General features: G+C 49.8%; 1 protein-coding gene across 1 annotated transcript; it reads left to right on the top strand.

The window, feature by feature from the left end:
- The first annotated feature begins 3,250 nt into the window (after positions 1–3,250).
- TAC3 (tachykinin precursor 3) lies at positions 3,251–25,356 on the top strand. The gene is given in 28 exon segments (NM_001375582.1): positions 3,251–3,876; positions 5,537–5,662; positions 5,796–5,911; positions 6,177–6,271; positions 6,473–6,577; positions 6,767–6,813; positions 6,964–7,027; positions 7,234–7,332; positions 9,318–9,421; positions 9,539–9,686; positions 10,172–10,290; positions 10,369–10,455; positions 12,416–12,481; positions 12,636–12,740; positions 15,122–15,184; positions 15,395–15,595; positions 15,765–15,991; positions 16,364–16,564; positions 16,826–16,916; positions 17,373–17,522; positions 17,634–17,702; positions 18,153–18,227; positions 22,511–22,645; positions 23,354–23,460; positions 23,852–23,984; positions 24,089–24,241; positions 24,416–24,543; positions 24,836–25,356. Coding segments are annotated over 27 exon segments (3,126 nt in total). The 5' UTR covers positions 3,251–3,876; positions 5,537–5,548; the 3' UTR covers positions 24,960–25,356.
- Positions 25,357–26,246: the final 890 nt, after the last annotated feature.

Here is a 26,246-nt window from a genome sequence, read left to right as displayed (position 1 = left end):
TTGGGGGGAGGGAGGAGCATGGGCAGGGATATAGTGAATATTAAGGGCCATGGAATAATAACTTCAATTATGTCTAGGCCCAGCTTCTGCAGAAGTCTGGCACCTCCCGTTTTCTTTTATGTTTTAGCTATATCCTTTGTTCTGAAGATCTGTTATAGTATTTACATTAATTCTGACCCTGTGTCCTCTCTTCTCAGTTATTCAGACTACATAGAAATCTATTGTTCAGTTCTCAAAGATGGTAAAATAGGAAGAATCAGGATGGAGTCCATATGTAAATTTATATAAATTTATGCATACTAATGGCATCTTTCCTCCCCTCCCTTCTTTTTTTTTTTCCTCCCCTCCCTTCTATAACTATACTAGGTAAAGAAGAGATGGAGGTGATTATTAATCATCAAATTATTAAAAGCTTAAAGCATACTTGCTAGGTATGCAACATAGGGTTTTAGTGAGGACAAAGAAAGATAATGTGTGTGAAGAAGTTCTTGGGGTGCCTGGGTGGCTCAGTTAAGTATCTGCTGCTGGTTCAGGTCATGATCGTGATATCAAGCTCTACATTGAGCACCGTGATCAGCGGGGAGCCTGCTTCTACCTCTGCCACTCACCTCACTAGTTCTCTCTCTCTCTCTCAAATAAAATCTTTAAAAAAATAAAAAGTGTTCAAACTTGAACATGCATAGGAATTATCTGGGAAGCTTGTTCAAATGCAGACTTCTGATAGAGTAAATCTGGCTTGAGCCCCAAGATTCTGCATTTCTAATAAGCTCCCATGTGATTCAGGTGTGGGGTGTGGTCCTTTCTGAATAGCAAGGATGTAAAACACTTAGCTTATTGCCTGGCACACAGTATTTGATCAATGTTACTAATTGACACAAAATAATTTGTGACAGTCAAGAAGACCCTCTACCACCAAACATCTTCACCATATCTGAAAACTTCTGTGTTTGTATTGTATAGCATCATTTTAAAAAAGATATTAATTAGTTTAATCAGACTCCTGCCTTCCTAACGCCATTAGTCATCGGCACTGAAGGATCTAGAATTTTCATCTTTCTTCTATTTTTACTTATTTATTTATTTATTTATTTATTTATTTATTTATTTATTTATTTATTTATTTATTTAAAGAGACTTTATTATTTATTCATGAGAGACACAGAGCTAGAGAGGCAGAGACACAGGCAGAGGGAGAAGCAGGCTCCATGCAGGGAGCCTGACGTGGGACTCCATCCTGGATCTCCAGGATCACACTCTGGGCTGAAGGCGGCGCTAAACCGCTGGGCTACCTGGGCTGCCCTCTTCTTTTTTTTAACTTATCTTTTTGCCAGCTTCACTGAAGTATCATTTATTTTTTTTTTAAAGATTTTATTTATTTATTCATAGAGGCACAGAGAGAGAGAGAGAGAGAGAGAGAGACGCAGAGACACAGGCAGAGGGAGAAGCAGGCTCCATGCAACAAGCCTGATGTGGGACTCGATCCCGGGTCTCCAGGACCACACCCCGGGCTGCAGGCGGCGCTAAACCGCTGCGCCACCAGGGCTGCCCCTGAAGTATCATTTATATACAGTAAAATTCGTTAGTTTCAAGTTTTGCTGAGTTTTGACAAGAGGAGTTAATTGACAGTTGTGTAATCACTACCAGGGCCATGATTCAGAGCATTTCCATTGCCCCCAAAGTTCCCTCATGCCCCTTATAGAAATGTTAATGGAGAGAGAAGAGGAAGGGGGTTTCAGAATCAATGGTGGGAGAAGACTTGTCAGCTCCAGTTACTTCAGTTTTGCCTGAGGATCAAATCACAGTCCTGCCTCCTCCATGTTTCCTCTCATCCCAGGAATGCTTTGACACATCTTGAAATCCCCACTGACTTGGATGTGTATTTGTACCTCACTAATTTAGAGTGATCCATTCATCCCGGTTTGGCCAGAATCTTCCTAGTTCAGAGAACTCTGCAGGTCCGAGACAAACTAGGATGGTTGGTCACCCCAGCTGTGATGTTCATGCCATTGTCTCTCGGCCTGAGGATGCCATCTCATTTTAGAATCCCTTCTCCTGTGTGAGCACATGGCAGGCACTCAGAAAATGAGTGAGTGGGTGGACACAGAAATACACCCCAAGCTGTAGGCAGCTGCGGATTCCGGGCCTGGAGAACAGGAGACCTGGGTTCTGGTTCCAGCTCCGCCAGGTTGGCAGTGGTGTGATCCTGGGAAAGGGGCTTCTCACCCTAGGTCTGTTTTCTCCCTGTGAAACAGAGGATCTGTAGTCCTTTTTGCCTCTGACACAGAGGCTGCTTCCACTTACACCTGGGATTATGTGCTGATGGCACTTCCACTGGCTTCCTCCTCACTTTCTCTTTCCCTTGCCTTTTTTCTCCCTTCAGATATATATAGGAGATCAATAAATCATGTAAGGGCAGGTTGATAATGGAACTGCTGATGGGCCAGTCATCTGCAGAGTGCTTCTATGAGAGCAGTAAAGTTTGGACCTTGAACCAAGCAGCTGTGGCTGGGAGTTGGAGGATCCAGTCTCTTTGCAGCTAAGTGTGTGTAATGACCCATTTGCTCTTTGTGCATGCCTGGGAGAGAGTACGGTAGGCAGAGGGAGCCTGTTTAGGAATTTTCCTGGGTGGATGAGGGGGTACCCTGGTGAATAGGATTGTATAAGCTCCTTATCTATTGGAGGCAGCTATTTCCAGCTGGGTTAGTACCCGGGAAGCAGCATATCAGGGTCTCATTCAGGTTCCTCATACAGAAGGATTAAAATTAGGAATACCAAGATTTGGGCTCAAAGCTGTGGCCAACTGAGGGTCAGGAAGCTGCATTCTGTTCCTGCCACATACTGTCTGTGGAACCTCTCTGAGCCTCAGTCTCTGCCGCTAATTTTCATTTTCAATGGAGTGAGTAGCTGCACTGCCTAGCTCACAGGGTGGTGTGATTCAGTGAGATGATACAGGTGGGAATCGGTGAGCTGACATCGATACAAATGCTGGGTGGTATTACTAACTATAGTGTTTGGGTCTGTTTGTGGGGGCTGACTCGTGGGGGGGGAGGGGAATTTGGGGATTTTATCTGCTTGGTTCCCCCAAGTAATGGTAATGTCATTAATACCCTCTGACTTGGGATCCCTGGGTGGCGCAGCGGTTTGGCACCTGCCTTTGGCCCAGGGCGCGATCCTGGAGACCCGGGATCGAATCCCACATCGGGCTCCTGGTGCATGGAGCCTGCTTCTCCCTCTGCCTGTGTCTCTGCCTCTCTCTCTCTCTCTCTGTGACTATCATAAAAACAAACAAACAAACAAAAAAACCCTCTGACTCCCAATGAGATAGGAAGGTTTGAGGCAAGTACTGTTTCTTTGCTAGGAAGACACCCCAGCCTACCTTCCTCTGACAACATTTCTGACTTTTTGGAAAAGCTTTCCCTTGGCTATAAATCCCACTCTTGCTCTTATTTCCAAATTTGGGGGGCAGTGGAGCAAGATGTCTACCTGAGCCCAGCCAAATACCCTTTCCTACCTAGAAGGGGTTTTCTCATGTCACCGAGCATCTCCCTCTGGGGCTTCAGGCCTGGGAAGGGTTAATCGAGCCACACCCTCAGCAGGAACAGCCTCGGACTTTGTGCTGAGCAGCCATCTCTGGCCTCTCCTGGCTTGATTGGCACAGGGAGCCTTGGTTGGAGGAGGCAGCACAGTGGAAGGTCAGAAGCGTGGACACTGGCGAGAGGAGGGAAACCCCTTTCCTGGCCTCTTGGACACCATGGACAGCTCCCATTAACGAGGATACCTCTCCATTCTCCGGGCCTTGAGACTCCTATGCCCCCTTCCTGTCAAATTGGGATTTCATTCACCATTCTCCAAGGGACACCCTAGCTCCGGTGTTGGGTGAGTCTTACCCTAACCTGTCACTGCTCTGCACATCTTGGGGTGCCCTATTCTGGGGACTGCTTCTTTTTCCCCTTCCCTCCCTCCAACCAATCACATTCCCACTCCCCTCAAATCCAAATCCAAATCCAAGGAAGATGGCTTCTTCCAGCCCTGCTTCTACTGCTCACCATTGCCTGCCCCGTTACTTAAGAACTTAACTTTTATTTTTTAATCTGAAAAATGTGGGATGATAATAATAACTACTTCAAGGGAATATTGTTTGTAAGCATCAAATGAATTCATATATGTAGTGTTTAGAGCCTTGCCTGGCCCATGGTACCTGATTGTCAGAGATTGCTATTGTCACTATTCTTTTTTTTTTTTTTTTAAAGATTTTATTTATTCATGAGAGACACACACACAGAGAGGCAGAGACGCAGGCAGAGGGAGAAGCAGGCCCCGTGCAGGGAGCCTGATGCGGGACTCGATCCGGGGACTCCAGGACCATGCCCTGAACCAGAAGCAGACGCCTAACCACTGAGCCACCCGGGCGTCCCTATTGTCACTATTCTTATTGCTCTTAGTTTTGTCCTTCCAAGAAGTGACAAGTGCTCTCATTTTCTGGAACTTGGGGAAAGCAGAGTGAAGGCTGAAAGTAGCCAGTGTTCCCCTCTTGCCCCACCTTCCATTTCTTCTTCCCTCCCCTCCCCCGCCAGGTTTAGCATTGCTGGAGACTGGAAGGATGTGGCTTTTTTATTTCTCTTAGGGAGTAGCCCTGACCATTGTACTAATGATTCTGTTCTGCACCAGGCCACCCCACCTACTCAGTCCCACAGGAAAGACTGAGGGGGGCTGGGCTTCCTCTAGAGGTTACAACTGCCATGTGCCCACTGCATGGGGACTGAGCCTCACAATGACTCTGCTCCTCCTAGCCCACTCCCACCAGCTACTAAAAAGCTAGGTGTGTCCCTGTGGGGCAAAGTCCATGCCGGAAGGTTACAGCAATGGGTGTAAAAGCTGGAGATGGAAAAACAGGGACAGACATATAGGCATATACAGAGATCGTGACAGCTACTTGATGTTGGAGAAACCAACCTAATGTTTGTTTAGGATATTCTAATCTTTTTTAAAAAATATATTTTATTATTTATTTGAGAGAGAATGTACGTGAGCAGGGAGGAGGGGCAGAGGGAGAGGGACAAGTAAACTCCTTGCTAAGCAGGGGGCTGGACATGGGGCTCGTCCCAGGACCCTGGGACTCATAGACCTGAGCTGCAGGCAGATGCTCCATTTAATTATTTTTTAAGATTTACTTATTTATTCATGAGAGACAGAGAGAGGCAGAGACACAGGCAGAGGGAGAAGTAGGCTCCCTGCAGGAGCCTGATGTGACACTTGATCCCAGGACCCCGGGATCATGAGCTGAGCCAAAGGCAGACGCTCAACCACCGAGCCACCCAGGCACCCCAAGGAGCAGGAGATTCTCCTCACTGGAGGAGAGTTTCCACAACTTCCCACAGCTAGCTTGGGCTAGTCCAGAGTCCACCTTGGGTTGAGGACTCTCTAGGGCTAAGAGTTGGAGAGGAAGGCTCTTAGGTCCTTCTGCCCACTTCCCCCCACACAGCTACTGGCCCCTAAAGCTGAGGAGACTTCAGCAAACTGATTCCTCTATTCTCAGGATCCTCTGGCCATGAATCTCCTGGAAGGCTCTGTGGGGGTGGAGGACCTTGTGCTCCTGGAACCCCTAGAACAGGAGCCTCTGCTCAAGAACCTCCAGCTGCGCTATGAAAGCAAGGAGATTTATGTGAGTGCATCTGGGTGCCCCTGGCTGGGGGTGTGTGGCCAGAGAGTTCATGGGCTCCTATCCCTTCCTCCCCCTCCAAACACCCCCTACCCCCCCACCCCTGCTCATTCTCTTTACCTTTTTTTGGCTCTAGACCTACATTGGGAATGTGTTGATCTCAGTGAATCCCTACCAACAACTGCCCATCTATGGCCCGGAGTTCATTGCCAAATACCAGGACTATACCTTCTATGAGCTGAAGCCCCATATGTATGTAAAGTGGCCAAGGGAAGGCTGACCGGGCCCCAGCTTCCTGACAGCGACACACCCTAGTTTCCTTCATCCTTTCTCCTGAGGGGGGGCTCTCCAGCCTCCCCCTTCCCCCCTGGCCCCAGGAAGCCCCTTTCCTAGACCTACCACTGCCTCAGTCTAGTCCAAGTGAGGAGGGAGGATGACTCTGGGGGCTGGAGATGGAGTGAAAGCTGGTGTCTTAGATTAACCCCACCTTGGTCATCACCTGCTTCCTCCACCCAAGCTACGCTTTGGCAAATGTGGCATACCAGTCGCTGAGGGACCGAGACCGAGACCAGTGCATCCTCATCACAGGCGAAAGCGGAGCTGGCAAGACCGGTGAGGCGCCTGGCTAGGGGAGGCTGTGCAATCCCTGCTAGAACTACTCCCTCTTCTCTTTCTCTTTCCAAGCCAGGCCTGGTCCTGCCCCACCCCAGAAATTCCTTCTCGGCTTGTCTGATCCTGAGGGCTGTGAGGTGCGGGACTTAAGGGGCATTAAGGAGGGTGGTGGGGATCCATGTGAAGGTTTCTCTTTCACAGAGGCTAGTAAGCTGGTGATGTCTTACGTGGCGGCTGTCTGTGGGAAAGGGGAGCAGGTGAACTCCGTGAAGGAACAGCTGCTTCAGTCAAACCCGGTGCTGGAGGGTGAGGATTCCAGTCTCTCTTGTGCACCCCAGCCCTACCCTACTGGCCCCAGAGACACTCAGCCCTGTTCTCATTCTGCCTGGAAAATCTGAGACTGGCATGATGGCTAGAAGACCTTCCTCCTTCCCCTTCTCCAGAGCCCCCCTCTCCCCTCCGATCTCCTCACCTCCCCTCTCTCCATCTCTGCAGCTTTTGGCAATGCCAAGACCATTCGCAACAACAACTCCTCTCGATTTGTGAGTGATCATCTCCCTGGCCTGAGAGGAGAGGGTGTGGGGGCTTGAGAAGGAGGGATGTGGCACAGACCCTGCCGGACAGGGTGGTGAGCAGAGGAAGAAGCAAGGTCTCTCTCTCTTTCTCTCTCTCTCTCTCTCTCACCTCTGAAGGGAAAATACATGGATGTTGAGTTTGACTTCAAGGGATCCCCCCTCGGTGGTGTCATCACAAACTGTATGTGTCTCCCCATGCTGCCAACCACCTCTCTCGCCTCCCTGGCCCACAGTTCCCTCTTTGCCCATTTGCTATCGTGGGAAGGAACAGTAGGCTGGCAGGAGACTGCCCAGGCACGGGGGATGCCAGCGCCGAGGGCAGACTTGGAGGGAAGCGGTGGCGTCCCCCCGTTCCTCAGGATGCTATTTTCTAACCCCTTCTGCCAGATCTGCTTGAGAAATCCCGAGTGGTGAAGCAGCTCAAAGGAGAAAGGAACTTCCACATCTTCTATCAGCTACTGGCCGGAGCGGATGCACACCTGCTGAGTATGTGCCTGTCCCAGACACACAACAGAAGAGCCCCAACCTCCGTTCAGTCCCTAGAGCCTTGGGCCCCTCTGGGTCCCTGCAGCCCTCATTCCTCTTCCTGCGCTCCTCACTCAGCATCTCATCTGCTCATTGTTGGGAACAATCCCCTGACCTCTGTGTTCTCTTCTTTTTCGGGGATTGTATTGCTAGGAAGAAGCCTTCTTGCCTCTTGACCTCCTCTTACTCCTCTCTCCTGCTTGGGTTCCTCTTTCCCCAGGCTGGCTTTAAAAGCAGAACACTTATTTCCATTTTTCATTCTTTCCTACCTTCAATTTAAGGGACTTTTTTGATAGCTCAGCAGAAAATCATGCAGGATATTATAAGTGGTCAGGAACTTTTGATGAGCTGGAGTTGAAGTTGTTCTGGGTCTACCTCCACCTCATCCAGGCCCTGGCCCTGGTTTACTCTTCTTAGATGGTTTTATGGGGGTTCCATTTATTCATTCATCAAACATCTCTTGAACACTTACTGTGATGGAACATTGTGCTAGTCTCTAGCGATTCAGAAGTGAATATGACATGGACCGTGTCCTCGAGAACTTGTGGTCTTCCAGGGATGGCAGATGTGTGAGCAGAAACACTGCAAAATACAGTGTGATCGAGTGCCAACAGGTCTGTGCAGGTGGCTATGGGAGGGGAAGTCACGGAACACTCTGCTTGTCCCAGGGAGCCCTGGATCCTCGATGGGCCCAAGGTGGCTCTGGGTGGGCATCACTGCAGAGTCTGGTGGGACTTCAGGCCTTGCCAGAGTTTGCCTCCCAATCCTGCCTCTAGCTGTGAGCACTGTGGGTATCTGGCCCCAAGGACCTGTCGATTTGGCTTCTGGTTGTTTTCTGCTGGACTTGTATCTATCTCCTTTCCCTTCCTGGGGATTTCCGTGGTTTGAGAGCCCCTGCAGGTCTCATTATTCCTTCCTGGCTCAGTGGTCTTGGTTGTGTTCAGTGTGTCTGAATCATAGGCACTAGTACCTTGTTCTGGTTGATTCTGTTACCCATTGATGTAAGCTAAGTCTGGCTGGGACCTCCCTTGTGTCATCATCCCTTTCTGACTCATTCTTTGTCCAGATACCTCTCTTTAGTAGGTTCCTGTTTCAAAATTTGTGTTTCTGGGGAAGCTGCCATTAAACTGTAGTTTGAGGGATATTCCCTGATTCTCAGATCATTTGAATAACAGATAATTGATATCCTTCAAGCTCCATGCTTAACCTATTCCTTCCCATCTCAGGTGAACAGCTTTGACTGTTCCCTTGATTAAAAAGAAAGAAGTTTGTACATGCCAGGCAGGCACACAGAGTATGAAGATTAAAATGTCCCAATGCTCAAGTTGTTCATTTGTGGGAGAGACGGAAAAAAACAAAAACCTAGCCCATGTGTTATGGGTTGGGATAGAGATCCACCATGGGGATCACAAGAGAACGGCTCAGCCCCACAACGTCAGAGAAAATCTTCCAGAAGAGGGGTCAGGATTGGGGAACATAGCATCTGCCTTTTGTTGGCGCTTAGTGAACAAATAATGAATGAGCTAACTCTGGCCAACGGTAAGATGTTGAGGCTGGATAGGAGATATGCGCCCGCCCTTCTTTCCTCACCTTTGTCCTCTCAGAGCCTCTGAGAACTGAGCAGGGTGGAGAGTTTGCTTATTTATTTTTATTGTTTAGAAACTGAAGGTGGGAAGAAGAGTGGAATGAGTCTTTTCTTTCATAAAAGTCGGAAGAAAACCCCAACAATTAAGAACATGCAAACCCTAAATACTGCTTAAAAATTTAGTCTATTATTGTGGAAACTAATGATCCCCACACAAAGGAGGCTGGGGCAGAGCCTAAAACGAAAATGGTTCCTTTGAATGAGCAAGTAAACCAAGCCAGGGCAGGGGCTGTGAGCGTCAAGGCCAGAGGACTCCTGAGAGCTCCGAGTACTAACCTTCTCCTCACACTGGCCCTCCCAGCGGCTCTAAAGCTCGAGCGAGACACAAGTGGCTATGCCTACCTAAACCAGAAAGTGTCCAGAGTTGACGGCATGGACGACGCTGCCAACTTCAAGGCTGTACAGGTGGGTGCCTGGGGTGGGCCCTTAGGCTGTCCCCGGAGCCCAGGATTTGGCTTTGAGAAGGGAGGCGTTGAGCTGGCACCGCACAGTTCAGCTTCTGATTTCTGCTCTGTCCTCAAGAGTGCGATGACGGTGATTGGGTTCTCGGAGGAGGAGATTCAGCGGGTGCTAGAGGTGACGGCCCTGGTGCTGAAGCTCGGGAATGTGGAGCTGGCAGACGAGTTCCAGGCCAATGGCGTGTCAGCCAGTAGCATCCGGGATGGGAAAGGTCTGTACCGCCCTGCTGGTACCTGTCTCCTGCAACACCAGGTGGCTCCTTGAAGCTCCTACTACAATTTCTATTTTTTCACCATCTCCTGTGTAACTGACTTCACTCCCATTCGGTGTCACTCAGCCTGTTCCTGAGTTCTTCCCCAAACACACTCATGGAGAATCCCCAGGGAGGCATTTGGGAATGAGGTTATGAAGTTTGATAGACCTACATTCTGGGACCTCTCTGAGTCTCCCTGGAGTCTTTGCAAAGAACCTCAGGAGATTCTCCTCGTAAAGCAGATAATGCACTCAGTGTCCAGAGCTCCCTCTCTCTTCTCCTCCTCAGAGATTTCTCCTGGGCCATGCTCTGGATGGGCTGTAAGGACATTCTCAGCAAGACCCAGGGGCACTTGTCTCCCAGCAGTGTCATGTCTCAGCCCCCCTCCCTCTCTGGGAGGGAATCCCTTTTCCAGGCCATGCTGTATTTCCTCCCCACCCCAGGTATTCAGGAGATTGGGGAAATGGTGGGTTTGAATTCAGAGGAACTAGAGAAAGCTTTGTGCTCAAGGACCATGAAAACAGCCAAAGAGAAGGTAGTCACTGCCCTGAATGTCATCCAGGTAAGGTCCCTATGGGAGGAGGGTGATTTGGGGACCCTTCTGTGGCTGCCATCCTAATGAGCTGGCTCTGCCCTGCAGGCTCAGTACGCTCGCGATGCTCTGGCTAAGAACATCTACAGCCGCCTTTTCAATTGGATAGTGAATCGAATTAATGAGAGTATCAAGGTAAGAGATTACTCTCCTCCCTCCTGTCTGCCTCACCTTTCTTGCCCTGGTCACCACTCCCATACTTTGGGTTCTGAGATGAACAGAGTAAGAAGGATGAATGGTAGGATACAGTTCCTCCCAATAGTGCATTGTTGTGGAAACATCTCTGGTTTTTTGAGTTTGACTCTCTGGATCCCCTACTTACCAGCTGTGTGGCCTTTCAGTTTCACAGAGATTCTGAGCCTCAGTTTCCTGATTTGGAAAATTGGACACTAATGCCTACCTGTTTCACAGGGCTTAGTGAGGATCAGATGAGGATCAGATATCAGAAATTCCACACCCAGATATATATTTAAGATATATATCTAAGAGATTTGAAAACAGGTGTCCACTTAAAAACCGTACCCATGGGGATCCCTGGGTGGCTCAGCGGTTTAGCACCTGCCTTTGGCCCAGGGCACGATCCTGGAGTCCCAGGATTGAGTCCCACGTCGGGTTCCTGGCATGGAGCCTGCTTCTCCCTCCTCCTGTGTCTCTGCCTCTCTCTCTCTCTCTCTCATCAATCAATCAATCAATCTTAAAAAAAAAAAAAAAAACAGGGATCCCTGGGTGGCGCAGCGGTTTGGCACCTGCCTTTGGCCCAGGGCGCGATCCTGGAGACCCGGGATCGAATCCCACATCGGGCTCCTGGTGCATGGAGCCTGCTTCTCCCTCTGCCTATGTCTCTGCCTCTCTCTCTCTCTCTCTCTCTCTGTGTGACTATCATAAATAAAAAAAAAAAAAACAGTACCCAAAAGTTCATAGAGGCATTATTCATACTAGCCAAAAAGTGGAAATGACTCAAATGTCCATCCGTTGATGATAGATAAACAAAATGTGGTATATTCATATAATGGGATATTATCTGGCCATAAAAAGGAAAGAAGTACTAATTCATCCTCAACATGGATAAACCTTGAAAACATACAAGGAGGAGAAGCCAGACACAGGGCACATATTGGATGATTCCATTTATATAAAATGTCCGAATAGACAAATCCATGGAGATTAGGAATAGATTTATGGTTAGCAGGGACTTAGGGGATGGGAAGTTGGAGTGACTACTAATGGGTATGGGTATAAGATTTCTTTTTCTTTTTTTGGGGGGGGTATAAGATTTTTTGGGGGGATGATGAAAATGCTCTGGAATTAGGTAGTGGTGATGGTCATACACCTTTTGAATATACCAGAAAAACTCACTGAAGTATATACCTTTAAAAGTAAATTTTATGGAATGTGAATTGGATCAAAATAGAGCTATTGTTCAAAAATTCTGTACATGAAAATGCCATCAATTCAGAAGCTATTACTGAAAGGCAGCAGGAGAAAATAGGATTTGAATCTAGGTTTGGGTAAACGCTTAGCCCTCTTGAAATTTGATTTGTTCATCTGTAAAATGGGAATAATCACACCTTACGGGTTATCGTGAGGTTTAATGAAGTAAGAGCATAGAATTTTTTGTAAAATGCTCTACAAATCTAAGAGATGATTATTTTCCTGAGAGGATCTTAATGTCTTCCTGACTCCCACCCTTGGGAGCACCAGCCTGGAATCTGTTCATATCTCCCTTCTCCCTTCCTTTGCTTGTCCTCTAGCAGGAAGGAAGAATAAAATCACAACATTTCTTTCCCAGCATGGTCAATCTCTCTCTCTCTCTCTTTAAAGATTTTATTTATATATTCATTAGAGATACACACAGAGAGAGAGGCAGAGACATAGGCAGAGAGAAACAGGCTCCCTCCAGGGAGCCTGATGTAGAACTTGATCCCGGGGTCCCTGAGCCAAAGGCAGACGCTCAACCACTGAGCCACCCAGGTGTCCCCCAGCATGGTCAATCTCACTCGAGTTTGCCTTCTGCTCCAATCACCTCCCTCCAGATGGCCCTGGCCTGGTGTACAGAGGAGGCCCATCCTTAGAGTTATCTTTTCCTTCCCTTCAGGTGGGCGTTGGGGAGAAGAAGAAGGTAATGGGGGTCCTGGATATCTATGGCTTCGAAATTTTAGAGGTGAGAGAGCTTCACCCAATTGCAACACCCTGCTCCCCTGGGCTTGGAATGTGTAGACTCAAAGGGGGTGGTTTGAGAGAGGGGAGGTGTAAGGCCGAGAGGGAAGGGTCTTGGGCTGAGCTGCTCCCTCTCTGCACTGGGTCCCTTCCCTCAGGATAATAGCTTTGAGCAGTTTGTGATCAACTACTGCAATGAGAAGCTGCAGCAGGTGTTCATCGAGATGACGCTGAAAGAGGAGCAAGAGGAATATGAGAGAGAGGTACGCTGAGCCTTCCCCCACTTACCTTCTTGGAAATTACTTCTGGGCATGTGCCAGATCTGTCCTTTCCTCCATCACAATTTCCTCTCACTTGTCCCCAGATGGGAACACAAAGGACAAAAAGTTTCCCTTGCACAGGTGAACAACAGTCTAGCATTACCCAGAAGCCCTGGTTGTTTTTATTTTTTTAAAGATTTTATTTATTTATTCATGAGAGACAGAAATAGAGGCAGAGACACAGGCAGAGGGAGAGGCAGGCTCCCTATGGGGAGCCCGATGCGGGACCCAATCCCGGATCCCCGGGATCACAGCTTGAGCCAAAGGCTCAACCATCAAGCCACCCAGGCGTCCTGAAGTCCTGGTTTTTATTCTCCATCCCCCAGTCCCCCTGCTCCTCTCCTCCACCCCCTGTAGGCCACGCAAAGAAGGGTCACACTGATGGAAGGGTGTGTGTGGGGAGACCTCACAAGGGTAAGGTGACAGCTGTGCGTGGCCTGCGGCACGCTGTGAGCCAGATTTAGCAGGGACATTTCTCTTGGCCTTGTCACCCTACCACATCCCTCTCGGTGCTTTTCTCTAATGTTACAGAATTCTTTGTCTCCTCGAGCCCTGGCTGATGTCAGCGTCCCCTCTTGTAGCACCCTGATCCCAGACTTCCTCCTCAGACGTGCCCCGTGGCTCAACATTTCCACACTCCTTCCCTGGTTCGCGAGGACCTTTGTTTTCTATGGCTAGGTGTTAGAAAAGCTATCTAATTGAGCTAATCCACCCCAAAGTGTGAACAGCTGAAGTCTCTCATCAAAACCCTCCTAGGGATGGCTGCCTGTGAGCCTTCAGAAATTTCCTGTGCAGAATTTCAGACAGCGTGGTCACGATGCGGGGGAAAGGGTTTTCTTTAGTTGTGTTGTATCTTTTAATTTTAAAAATTTAAACGATCAGATACAGAATACATTCCTATACTTCCAAATTCAAAAAGCTGGGGCAACTGGGTGGCTCAGGGGTTGAGCATCTGGCTTCATTCAGCTCAGGGTGTGACCCTGGGGTCCTGGAATCGAGTCCTGCATCAGGCTTCCTGCATGGCACCTGCTTCTCCCTCTGCCTGTGTCTCTGCCTCTTTTTTCCTTTCTTTTTAAGATTTCATTTATTTATTCATAAGAGGCACAGAGAGAGAGAGAGAGAGAGAGAGAGAGAGAGAGATAGGGGCAGAGACACAGGCAGAGGGAGAAGGAGGCTCCATGCAGGGAGCCCAATGCAGGACCTAATTCCGGGTCTCCGGGATCCTGCCCTGAGCCGAAGGCAGCGCTATGCCGCTGAGCCACCCAGGCTGCCCTGTGTCTCTGCCTCTTGATGTCTCTCATGAATAAATAAATAAAATCTAAAAAAAAAAAAAAAAAAAAAAAAAAAAAAGGAGACGAAGCACCTTAACGAACTGAGCCACCCAGGTGCCCCCATTCTTTTTTTTTTTTTTTTTTAATACATCTGAGGTTAGGCTGCTAGGATTTTTTTTAAATTTTATTTATTTATTCATAGAGACACACACAGAGAGAGAGGCAGAGACACAGGTAGAGGGAGAAGCGGGCTCAAGCAGGGAGCCCAATGTGGGACTCGATCCCGGGTCTCCAGGATCATGTCCCGGGCTGCAGGCGGCACTAAACCACTGCACCACTGGGGCTGCCCAGGTGCCCCTATTCTTGCTGTTTCTTTTTTTTTTTCTTAAACTATACAATCCCAAAGTATCAGGTGGATTAGTGGCTCTTAAACTGTGTCCTGTGCCAGTAGCATCAGCAACCCCTCTTAGGAAGGCAGATTCCTGGGCTCTGTCCCAGACATGCTAAATCAGAAACCCTGCAGGTGGGGCCCAGCAGTCTGTTTTCCCAAGCTCCCCAGATAAGTGTGATGCAAGTGGGAGTAGCACTGATGTAGGTCTTTGAAGATGTATCAAGTTAGGTGTGTTGTTTGATGAAGTTGGCTCATGTGCTTTGGTTTTATAGGTCATTGCAAGAGCAGTGCAGTCATTTGATCTTGCACATACTCAGGGACCCTTCCCTCCTCCCACACTGGGGTAATCCCTATCCTAGCCTTCACTCAACGTGTTACACTTCCCTCTCCACACCACAGCACCTACAGGGCTCTCTGCAGCATCTCCCACTCCCTCACAGCTGCTTTGGGTCCTCCCATGAGTCTATCCACTCACCTCACCAATTCTCCACCAACGTAGAAGGGATGGGAACCTAAACAGAAACCACACCAAGCACCCCTCTTAACTATAGGATTTTTCTGAGCCCTTTGTGGGGTGGGTGAAAGGAAGCCTGAGTCCCATGAGGTCTTCGAAGACTTGTCTTGGACCTGCTCCTGTAACCTGTCATGTCTCTTCTTGCCAGGGCATACCATGGACAAAGGTGGACTACTTTGATAATGGCATTATCTGCAACCTCATTGAGCATGTGAGTTACCCTTCTCTCATCTCTGAGACCTACTTCCTCTTCCAGAAACTGCCTGAATATCCTTGCCCTGTCTCTCCCATCCTCTTCCACTGCTCCACTTGGTAAGGATGGTAAGGAGGACAAAGGATGAGGTGCAGTGGGGCGGCAGTGAAGATGTGGACATATTGGAGAACCTGGCCTACGTTGGGCTGATCTTGTTTCCCTGACCAGAATCAGCGAGGCATCCTGGCCATGTTGGATGAGGAGTGCCTACGGCCTGGGGTGGTCAGTGACTCCACCTTCTTAGCAAAGCTGAACCAGCTTTTCTCCAAGCATGATCACTATGAGAGCAAAGTCACCCAGAATGCCCAGCGCCAGTATGACCACACCATGGGCCTCAGCTGCTTCCGCATCTGCCACTATGCGGGCAAGGTGACACAGCAGGGCTGGAGGGTAGAGACTAGGGCTGGACATGAGTGGAAGGCAATGGGGGAAGAAACTGCTGGGAGATGATATTTGGGAATTCTTCATGATGAGACTGGGAGCACCAAGTGCTGGGACAAGGTCATGGGCCTCCAGACCAATAGCTGTTCCTCTACAGGTGACTTACAATGTGAACAGCTTCATTGATAAGAACAATGACCTACTCTTCCGGGACTTGTCCCAGGCCATGTGGAAGGCCCAGCACCCCCTCCTTCGGTCCTTGTTCCCTGAGGGAGATCCCAAGCAGGCATCTCTCAAGCGCCCCCCAACTGCTGGGGCCCAGTTCAAGAGTTCTGTGGCTATACTCATGAAGAACCTGTATTCCAAAAACCCCAACTACATCAGGTGACATGCTGGGCATATAGGGACATGACATGCAGCATACACGATGGCACATGCAGTATCCGTGCGCTATAGAATTTGTCCATTGCAGCAGGGGTGGGATGGTCTCTGGAAAAGCCTCATCAGAGGCCCTTTCCTCATAAAATATAAAGCCAGATAAGTTGCTGAGAGTCCTATAGCAGGGAGAGCATCAGACTTTGGTAGGGACCATGCATGCTATAGTGAGCGAAGCTCAGAAGGCCAGTGTGTTCACTTCCTCTGAAAATTTTTCTACTAAGGGGAATATGTGCAGAATAGGGTTCCAGAGACCAGGATGGGTCATGCTTGCAAAGGTGAAGCTCCTGAGGCCTGTGCCTTGCACCCTTCTACCCCAAGGTGTATAAAGCCCAATGAACATCAGCAGCGAGGTCAGTTCTCCTGGGATCTGGTGGCCATCCAGACTCAGTACCTGGGACTGCTAGAAAATGTGCGGGTGCGACGGGCGGGCTACGCCTACCGCCAGAGGTACGAGCCCTTCCTGGAACGGTACCGACTGCTGAGCCGGAGCACATGGCCTCGCTGGAATGGGGGAGACCGGTAAGGCCCCTGGGGAAGACTGGGGAGCAGGGAAGGGCAGGGCGGGAACCATCTGGGGGCTGGGGAGAGAGCAGAGAGTGCCATGGAAATCACCAAAGCTCTGTGAATAGATACCTGGGGAAATGGATGATCACTTTTCAGAAGTTCTGAAGTCTATTCAAGCCCTGAACTCTTCTCCCTGGGTATATGGAGTTGACGAAAGGTGAAAGAAGACCCTTCCCTGGGATGCCCCTGAGCAGCTTTCCCTATCTGTTCCTGTAGGGAGGGGGTCGAGAAGGTCCTGGGAGACCTGAACTTGTCCTCAGAGGTGGCCTTCGGGAAGACAAAGATCTTCATCAGAAGCCCCAGGACAGTGAGTTGGAGAGGCCCCTTGTGTTTGGCGGGGGTGGGAGGCAGAGGGTTGGAGAGCCCACGAGTGAGATGCTGGGGTAACGGGCAGCATCTGTAACTGGAGATAGATGGTGGGTGAGGAAGTCTGTTCTCGGCAGGGGCTTTGTCCCTGGGACCTGAATCCTCGGGCTACCACCCTGCCCTGAGCCCTGGCAGTTAGGTGCTTGCACGGTTCACCCTGAGTGCCTCTAGCTGAACTAGGACTCTTGAGGCTCCGGGGGATGTGCCACTCCTGTCTGAGTGTCTGAACCTAGCACAGGCCTGGGACAGAGTTTAGTAGGTGCCTGTTGAGTGAGTGAACAGCTGAATGAAGGTGCTAAGGAAGCACTGGCTGGGAAGGCCCTGGCACCCACGGCACCGGAGAGTAGCACAGTTTCCCCAGGCCAGCCTTTCTGCCCCTCTTTCCCCATTTCTGCAGCTGTTCTTCCTGGAAGAGCAGCGGCGCCTGCGCCTGCAGCAGCTGGCCACGCTCATACAGAAGGTCTACAGAGGCTGGCGCTGCCGGACTCACTACCAGCTGATGCGCAAGAGTCAGATCCTCATCTCCTCCTGGTTTCGGGGCACCATGGTATTGGTCACCCCCCAGTCTGATCCCCATCACTCCGATAAGAGGCTGGAAGCAGGAGAGAGATGGTTCGGGACATGGAGTTTCTTCTAACAGTCCTATTCTTTTCTGCAGCAAAAGCAACGATACGAGAAGATGAAGGCATCAGCAGTGTTGATCCAGGCTTTTGTGAGAGGGTGGAAGGTAATGGGGAATTGCAGAGGGGTTTCCTCCCCTACGTGGGCCCTTCCCCCATGTGGCTTCTCCTGGATTGTGCCAGCTGCTGGGGAGAAATATAGTAGCAGAAAGCAAGTCCTGCCCACACCCAGGACGTCCTGTGATGTGATGGCATGTCTGAGTCTGGGTGTGTTTCCGGGTGCACTGATGTGTGTCTGGGAGTGCGGGTGCGCATTGGGGAGAGAGTATGTATGCCTGGATGCATCTCCCACCTGGCGGCAGAGCTCTGCCTGCTGCTTTAAGCGCCCTCCTCTTGGCCAACGTGTCTGCCTGTACACTCTCCCTCCAGCACCAGCTCGGCTCTTGATCTTTCTGTGTCCTTTGTGTGGGTGAGAGACAGTAGAACCTCCGCTAGAACCTCCTCTAGGTCTAACTGTCTATCTTTATTTTGGCTCCTTTCTTGAATGTCCTTGCCAGGCCCGCAAGAATTATCGAAAATACTTCCGATCAGGGGCTGCCCTCACCTTGGCAAATTTCATCTACATGAGCATGGTAAGTGGTAGGGGTCAAAAGTGGAAGGTGGGGGGTTGAGGAGGGAGGGACAGGTTTGGAAAAGGAAGATGAGGGATTTGAGAAGATGTGACTCAAAGTTTTCCTCCAAAAAGCTTCTCCACTCTGCTTGTACTTAATTTTTTTTTTTAAGATTTTATTTATTCATTCATGAGAGAGAGATAGGCAGAGGGAGAAGCAGGGTCCACACAGGGAGCCCGACGTGGGACTCGATCCCAGGTCTCCAGGATTGGGCCCTGGGCTGAAGGCAGTGCTAAACCACTGAGCCACCCGGGCTGCCCTGTACTTAATTATTAAGTCCTAGGATACAACGTAACGGGGCAGCAACCCACAGGGAGCAGGCTCCAGTGTCCCCTCGTGCATTCTGGCATGAGCGGACACTGCAGGCAACCTTGTGGCGGGAAGGGGCCCCAGCACACCCTCACTGGTCCATAGTGAATAGTTTTGAGAAGAGATGGGCTGGGTGGTTAACAACAGTGGAAGAGTCTGAGCCTCGTGGAAGAGTGCTGTGAGGATGCACACAGGGTGAATTAACCCAGCCTTCCAAGATCCATTTTAGGGTTGGGGTGAAGGTGGAGGAATCATATCTCTTTTCCACCTCCTCTGAAACTAGAGCAAGTGAGTCCAAAAATTAAATCTCAGGAAAGATCTTAATTCTGGAAGACTTGACTCCAGGTGGCAAGACGAAGCCAGGACATCAAACTATGGGCAGTTTCCAGTGAGAGGAAAGCAGACAGAGGAGGCTGGTTTCTGGAGATGTCCACCCAATAGCGACGGTGCTCCTGAAGAGTGGTGAGGGACAGCAGACAGGTAGCTAGGAGCATTTCCAGCAAAACCTTGAGAAAGGCCAGAGAGAGGGAGGGAGAGCAAGACATCTTGGACAGAGGGCTGCGGTAAAAGAGAACTGGCTTCTGCTGATTCTGTTTTTGACAGTTGTTAGGGCTCTTACTAATTATGCTTGAGAGACACACTGGAGCTCCCCTTTGTGGTTGGAGAGGCGGGATTCCTAGGTCGAATTGTGGAATGAGGTCTCTGGTCTCCTTATCACCTCCCTAAGTGTTCACTGTGCCCCTCTCTCGCCCCAGGGAGGTTCCATCTTCCCAGCCCTCTTCCATTGCCTGTGTCTCCAGCTGGCTGTAGGGCGGCTGCCTTCCTAGAGGACATGCTGTCTTGCTGCATACCTGAGGCCTGCAATCTGATTTGACACTTATCTCCAGACTGATCCCTCCTCTACCTTTTCTTTCACCTGTACATTATCAGGCATCTGCTGAATGTCACCCCAGGAGCTGTTGGGTTTAGACTAATATCTCATTGAATCACAACCCCTGCAGAAGCATGCATACAGGGGCCACTCGGCATCGATTCCTCCAGTGTTTCTAACTAGTCTGTATTCTGCTGTTGCCTTGCCTATAACCAATGCTGATACTTATTATCTTTTGAACACTTACTATGCGCTAAGCCCTTCACATGCATTAACTCTAATGCTGTCAAAAATCCTGTGAGGTAGATTCTTGTCTTTCCCACATTTTGTAGGTAAAAAACTGAGGCCTAGAGAGGCTGAGTAACTCACTAGGGGTCCCACTTGTGGTAAGTGCAAGAGAGCTGGGATACAAACTCTTTGACTCCAGAGTTTTAACGCCTGCCTGAGATTGTCTCCCCACACTGTCCCCCCACCACCACCCATAGAGGCCTACTCGGGGCAGAAGGGCTATAAAGGGAAAGGCAGGACTTTCTAGATCTAGAAAAAACAAACACTTAAAAAAAGAAAACCCTCAGAGGTTCCACATCAATTAGAACATGGGGGATTGCATGAAATGCTTAGGAATATTTATTGAATTAAATCAAACTAGACCAGACCAAGGACTGGGGATTTAAACGAAGGTCTAAGGTGATTAGACCAAGCCTGCTAGATCTTTGTAGTGGAAGAATCAAAGAGCTTGGATAGTTCTTAGAGGGGTACAGCAATATACTGAGTGTATTGCCTTTTTCTCTTATAATTTTTCTAAACTAATGTCTTAGTAGAACATTTTTTATAAAAATACCCAAAACGTGGAAGTGCTCAAAAATCAAGTCATTTTTTAAATAATTTATTTTTTTTTAGAGAAAGAGAGCATGAGTGAGTAAGGCAGAGAGAGGTGGGGGAGGGGCAGAGGGAGCGAGAGAATCCTGAAGCAGACTCTGAGCAGAGCGTGGAGCCTGACGTGGGGCTCGAGCTCACAACCCTGAGATCATGACCTTAGCTAAAATCAAGAGTTGGCCACTTAACCTACTGAGCCTGGGCGCCCCAAGAGCAAGCCATTTTCTTTATCTTCAAGTCTACCTCACAAATAGAGTGCTGGGTGCTCCCTGGGCTATAAAGACTTAGGGGTCCTTGTTCAAATTGGGGGAGACTAAACAGATGCCATGGGTGAAACTTGATTGGATCCTAGAACAGGAAAAATAAACACAAAACTTTTTTTAAAAGGACATTTTTAGAAGTTTATAAAGGACATTAGGAAAAATTTGCACATGCATCGCTGTTGGATGAGTGTATCTAATTAACGTTAGTCTTCTTACATTGGAGGTGGAATTATGATTTGTATAGGATAATGTCCTAGTTCTTGGAAGATACATGCTTAAGTTTTAGGGAAAAAAATGTCATGATTTCTATAACCTACTTTAGGATGATATGGTGGCAAAGATTTATCTATATGTGCATATGTGTGTATTTATATATTTATACTCATTGGTTATATATGTGTGCATGTGTTAGAGAGCCTGCAAGTAGGGCAAGGTGTTAATATCAGTTGGTGAATTTAGGGAGGAGTATATGGTATACAATTGTTTGCTGTAATGTTTTTTTAAACTTTTATGTAAGTTTAAAAACTTTCAGAGGCACCTGGGTGGCTCCATTTGGTAAAGCCATCTGCATTCAGCTCAGGTTGTAATCCCAGGGCCTTGGGATGGAGACCCTGGTGTCAGGCTCCCTGCTCAGCGGGGAGTCTGCTTCTCCTTCTCCCTCTGCCCCTCCCCCTTGCTCATGCTCTCTCTCTCTCTCTCTCTCTCTCTCTCAAATAAATAAAATCTTTTTTAAAAAGCTTTCAAAATAAGACAATAAGTTGTATAAATTTTTTAAAAATTAAGTCAGATTATATCACTCTTTCCCTTAAAATCCTTTATGGTGTTCTGTTTCACTCCGAATAAAAGCCAGTGTTCTTATCTCAGCCTACAAGGCCCTTCATGACCTGTACTTGACCAGCCAACTCTCTGATCTCCTCTTGCTCGATTTAATCCAGTCACTCTTTTTGTTTCTGGAATATGCTGTCACTCATTTTCTGTCTCAGGGCCAGCTTTTTTTTGCAGCATAGCATATAAATTTATCTGACATTCCATGATATGTTCACTTGCTGTGGGTTGTCTCCTTTCCCACCCCCAGTAGAGTGTAAGTAAGCTCAATGGGAATAGAGACCCTGCTCTGTTCATTGCTGTGTCTCCATACCTAGAACAGTGTCAAGCATAGAGCAGACACTCAATAAATGTGGAATGGTGAGGGAAAAAAAACTCAGCTGGGGATCCAGACCCCCAAGGACTCGCTGTCTAGAAGAGGAAAAAGTTTTCCATGCAAATAACAGTAGTCCAAACACAGAAGTATAGACCAAGTGCCATGGGGCTTCAGAGAAAGGAGAGGCAGCCTTGGTTTGGGGAATCCAGGAGGACTTTGAACTACATCTCAAAGGACAGGTAGGATCTGAGTGGGCAGAGCTGAGCTGAGCGTAGAATGGGCTAAGGCACAGAGTGATGATGCATGGGCTGGTCGGAGGCCACGATGAGGAGTCCTGTCTCAGAGGTGTGCCGAGATGGTGCAGGGGATCCTGCAGCACGAGGCTGGGCTCTAAGTAGAAGACTTCTAATGCCAGATTGAGGTGTTGGGCTTGACTGATGAGTGAGGAGGGGAGATGGCCACTGCAGACAGTGGCGGCCAGCTGTAGGCATGTGCGAAGTGAGACAGCCATAGGGGCAAAATATGGAGGCCAGTTTTCATCTTGGTTCCTCTCACCTCATGACCCTGGGCAGCAGGTCTCTACTTGGAACTAATCCTTCCCTCCCTTCGGTCTCCCATGCATGCTCTTACTAGCCAGCCTCCATGCTTCTCCCTCTGGGTGGCCTCCCTCTTTTTTAGTAGCAGGATCTGGATGAGAATTTGTCTGTTGGGAGGTCTTTCTTCTCATCAGTCCACTCCCAATCTCCCCCCGCCCCCGCCCCCACCGTCTGCATTCCCAATCTAGACACAGAAGTTCCTGCTGGGGCTAAAGAACAATTTGCCATCTACCAACATCCTGGACAGAACGTGGCCAGCTGCCCCATACAGGTACTTCCACACGGCTAACCAGGAGCTGCAGAAACTCTTCTACCACTGGAAGGTGAGTGGGGCCGGGGAGCCTCTCCTCTCATTTGTCTTTTTCCCCTCCTCCCTCTGATTTTCCTCTTCTGCCTCCCTCTTCCACTTTTTTTTTTTCTTTAAAGCATACATGACAAACCTGGCCATTTTAACCATTTTTAAGTAGACAGTTCCGTGGCATTAAGCACATTCATATTGTTGTGCCACCATCACTACTACCCATCTCCATACTATTTTTCATCCTCCCAAACTGAAACTCTGAACACATTAGACAGTAACCCCCAGTACTGTACCAGTACCCGGTACCAGTAACCCCCCACTCCTCCAGCCCCTGGCATGTAGACTCTACTTTCTCTGAGTCCGACTGTTCTAGGCACCTCATATAAGTAGAATCATACATTTGTCCTTTTATGTCTGGTTTATTGCACTCAGCACAGTGTTCTGCCATCGGGAAATACTTATCGAGCACCTTCTAGACTAGGCCTTGCGCTGTGTGCTGGGCATACAGCCTTCCCTCCTAGGGCTGGCATTTGATCATCTCCATCCGTCTCCCCCAGAGTCCCTCAGCCCCCAGTCCTCCCCCAGCCCTGCCCTCTCTGAAGTGCTAGAGCCTCTTCCATTCCCTGTCTCTCCTCTTCTCCAGTCCCTGCCCTCCCTCCACCTCTGAGTACCCCCCCAACCCCCCAGCCCCTTGCCTCCCTGAGCTTAGCCCCGACCCTCCCCCTCACAGTGCAAGAGATTCCGGGATCGGCTGTCCCTGAAGCAGGTAGAGATCCTGAAGGAGAAGCTCTGTGCCAGCGAACTGTTCAAGGACAAGAAGGCTTCCTACCCCCAGAGGTGAGAGCCCCTCAGGCCCTGTGCATGTCCATTGAGAGCACAGAGAGGATCCTCCAGGTGGGATAGGGTGGTGGTTCCCAAACTTGAATGTGCATCAGCACCACCTGGCAGGCTTGATAACACCCAGACTGCTCCACCCCCTTCTCAAAGTTTCTGAATCAAAAGGTCTGGGGCTGTGGGCCCAAGAATTTGCCTTTCTAGTAAGTCCCCAGGGGGCGCAGCTGTTGGTCCTGGACCATGCTCTGAGAACCACTGAGATAGAGGATAGGGTGGAGGATGGGAAAAGAAGCACAAGAGGACTAGGATGGGGCCTCACTGTGAGGAGGTGCTGGGCCTTGGGGGTCAGGGGCAAGGACTGAGGCTCCACTGCATACCTCCTGTGTGTCCTCAGTGTCCCGATCCCATTCCACGGTGACTACATTGGGCTGCAAGGGAACCCCAAGCTGCAGAAACTGAAGGGTGGGGCGGAAGGGCCCATTCTGATGGCGGAGACTGTGAAGAAGGTCAATCGTGGCAACGGCAAGGTGAAGGCTGGCGTCCTGAGCCTGCTCCAGAGCCTTGGGGCTGCTAGCTGGAGGGGTGGGGGTTAGCCCTCACCCTTCCTCACACTTCCCTCTTCTGTCCCTAGACTTCCTCTCGAACTCTTCTCTTGACCAAGGGGCATGTGATTCTCATAGACACCAAGAGTTCCCAGGCCAGAACTGTCATTGCGCTGGACAATGTGGCTGGGGTGTCAGTCACCAGCTTCAAGGATGGGCTTTTCAGCTTACATCTGAGTGAGGTATCAGAGCTCCAGGGGTGCAGGCCCTCACACTGGAGGTGGTAGGCATCCCAGGGTCGGGGTGGGCTGGAGGTGATGGGGCCCAGACCCCTCACTCTGGGCCTTCAATACCTCTTAGCCTGCTCCTATGGAAGAAAAATGAATCCCTTCCTCATTCTTTTCCCCCTTCCTAAGATATCATCAGTGGGTTCCAAGGGGGATTTCCTGCTGGTCAGCGAACATCTGATTGAACTACTAACCAAAATGTACCAGGCTGTGCTGGATGCCACACAGAAGCAGCTTCCAGTCACCGTGACTGAGAAGTAAGGCCATGAGCTGGTGCTGAGGGCCAGCTTGGGGACAGATGACCAAGCTGTTGGTCATTGTGACCAGGAGAATTTGTGTAGTCAGAAACTGAAGCACACTCCGTCAGGGCAAGGCTCGGAGGTGCTTCTTAGTCTCCCCACCCAAGTTCTCTGGGGCCCTGAGTCTTCTGACTCGAGGGGAGGAGATGTACTACCTTCAGGAAGGGGAGGGAAAGCCATAGTGCAAATATGGGAGTAGGGGTGAGGGGATGGGGGGGATGGGCTTTACCCCTCTCTATTCCCCGTCCAGATTCTCACTGAAGTTCAAGGAGAACAGAGTGGATGTCAAGGTCATCCAGGGCCCTGAGGGTGGTAAAAATGGCAAGCTAAGCTGCAAGAAGAAAGGGAGCCGTTGCCTGGAAGTGACTGTATAGCGTGGAGGTGGAGGCTTAACACAGAGACTGCAGCTTTGTCTCCTGGATCAGGGCCAATCCCACCCACCCACTCACCCACCGACCCACCCACGTTTGTGGGGGGATCTCATGTCCAACCCCTCTGACCCTTGTATGGGGCTCAGAGACTGAAGAACCCTTGAAGAGGACCTTTCCTCTCCCAAGCTCTTCCAGTCCCCTCTCCCTTAGAACTTAGCTTCCTCCCACCCTCAACCTCCTTGCTCACTAATAAAACAAGTGACTTCCCAAACATTTGATTAATGTGGGTGGGTCCCTGTTCCCCCACCTTTGCAGGGCTTGTATTTTGTCTGCCTTCACCCCCTTCCCCTCCTTGGGCTCCTTGGAGCTAGCAAATACAGATAATAAGAATGGAAAAGAAGGGAAATTGTCTCCGGGCTCCTTGACCGGCTGCGCTCTGGCAGGGTTTGGAGAGACTCGGGTGGGGGTGGCGCAGCTAGCTATGGGGCTCAGGTCCCAGGTGGCCAATGGGCTGATTCATTAAGTGTGTCCCTGGAGGGAAGAAGTGAGGATCCCTGTCTTGTCGGAAACTAGGATCCTTTGGAGATTTAGCCTGAAAAGAGGCCCAAGGCTGGAGGGCTTATGTGAGCTGAGGTGAGCTGGGGAATGCAGGGTCCCCTGCACCCAAGAGCTCCCTGCCCCCTCCATCCTCAAGCTCATCCCTGGGCTCTGCCCCCAGCATCCTCTTCCTTCCCACACACCAGCGATGCCAGGCTTCTGCCCACAGTTTTGCTAATCTCTGCCCCCGCAGCTGGGGCTGCAGCTGGTGGCACTTGCCACTTGCGGCTGGGGGGGGGTCTCCTGGACCCAGCCGCTCCCACCCTTATGACGAGTCTCCTCCCTCTTGTCTTCATTTATTTATTTTCTCTGTATCATCATCGCCATTATTTTCTCCTTGATTTTCAGCTGTCTCACACCATCTCTTTGTCCCGTCTCCGTGGGCTCTAATAGTGACACGTAATGTCGTGTATAATGCTTTGAACATCTCCCCTCCCCCTTAATCTCCATTTCCTATAGACACTCCTCGGCTCAGGCTCTCCCACCCCTGTCGTCGCTACCTTTAGGGAACAAGCAGCTCCTGCGTTTGCAGTAAAATGTAGACTCCTGCTCCGTGAGGCCTTTGTTCCTGCCTCTGGATGTCTCTCCTTCCTGGCGCCATCCCTCCCTCCCTCCCCGTCTCCCCCACCGAGCTCTCGGAGCCCTGAGGTCCAGCTTTCCCTCTGCCTGCAGCCTGGGCGGCGGGAGCCCAAG

The sequence above is a fragment of the Canis lupus genome, chromosome 10 (genome assembly GCF_011100685.1).
Source record: "Canis lupus familiaris isolate Mischka breed German Shepherd chromosome 10, alternate assembly UU_Cfam_GSD_1.0, whole genome shotgun sequence".
In the NCBI taxonomy this organism is placed as follows: domain Eukaryota; kingdom Metazoa; phylum Chordata; class Mammalia; order Carnivora; family Canidae; genus Canis; species Canis lupus.
This window is presented reverse-complemented; position numbering and strand designations above follow the sequence as displayed.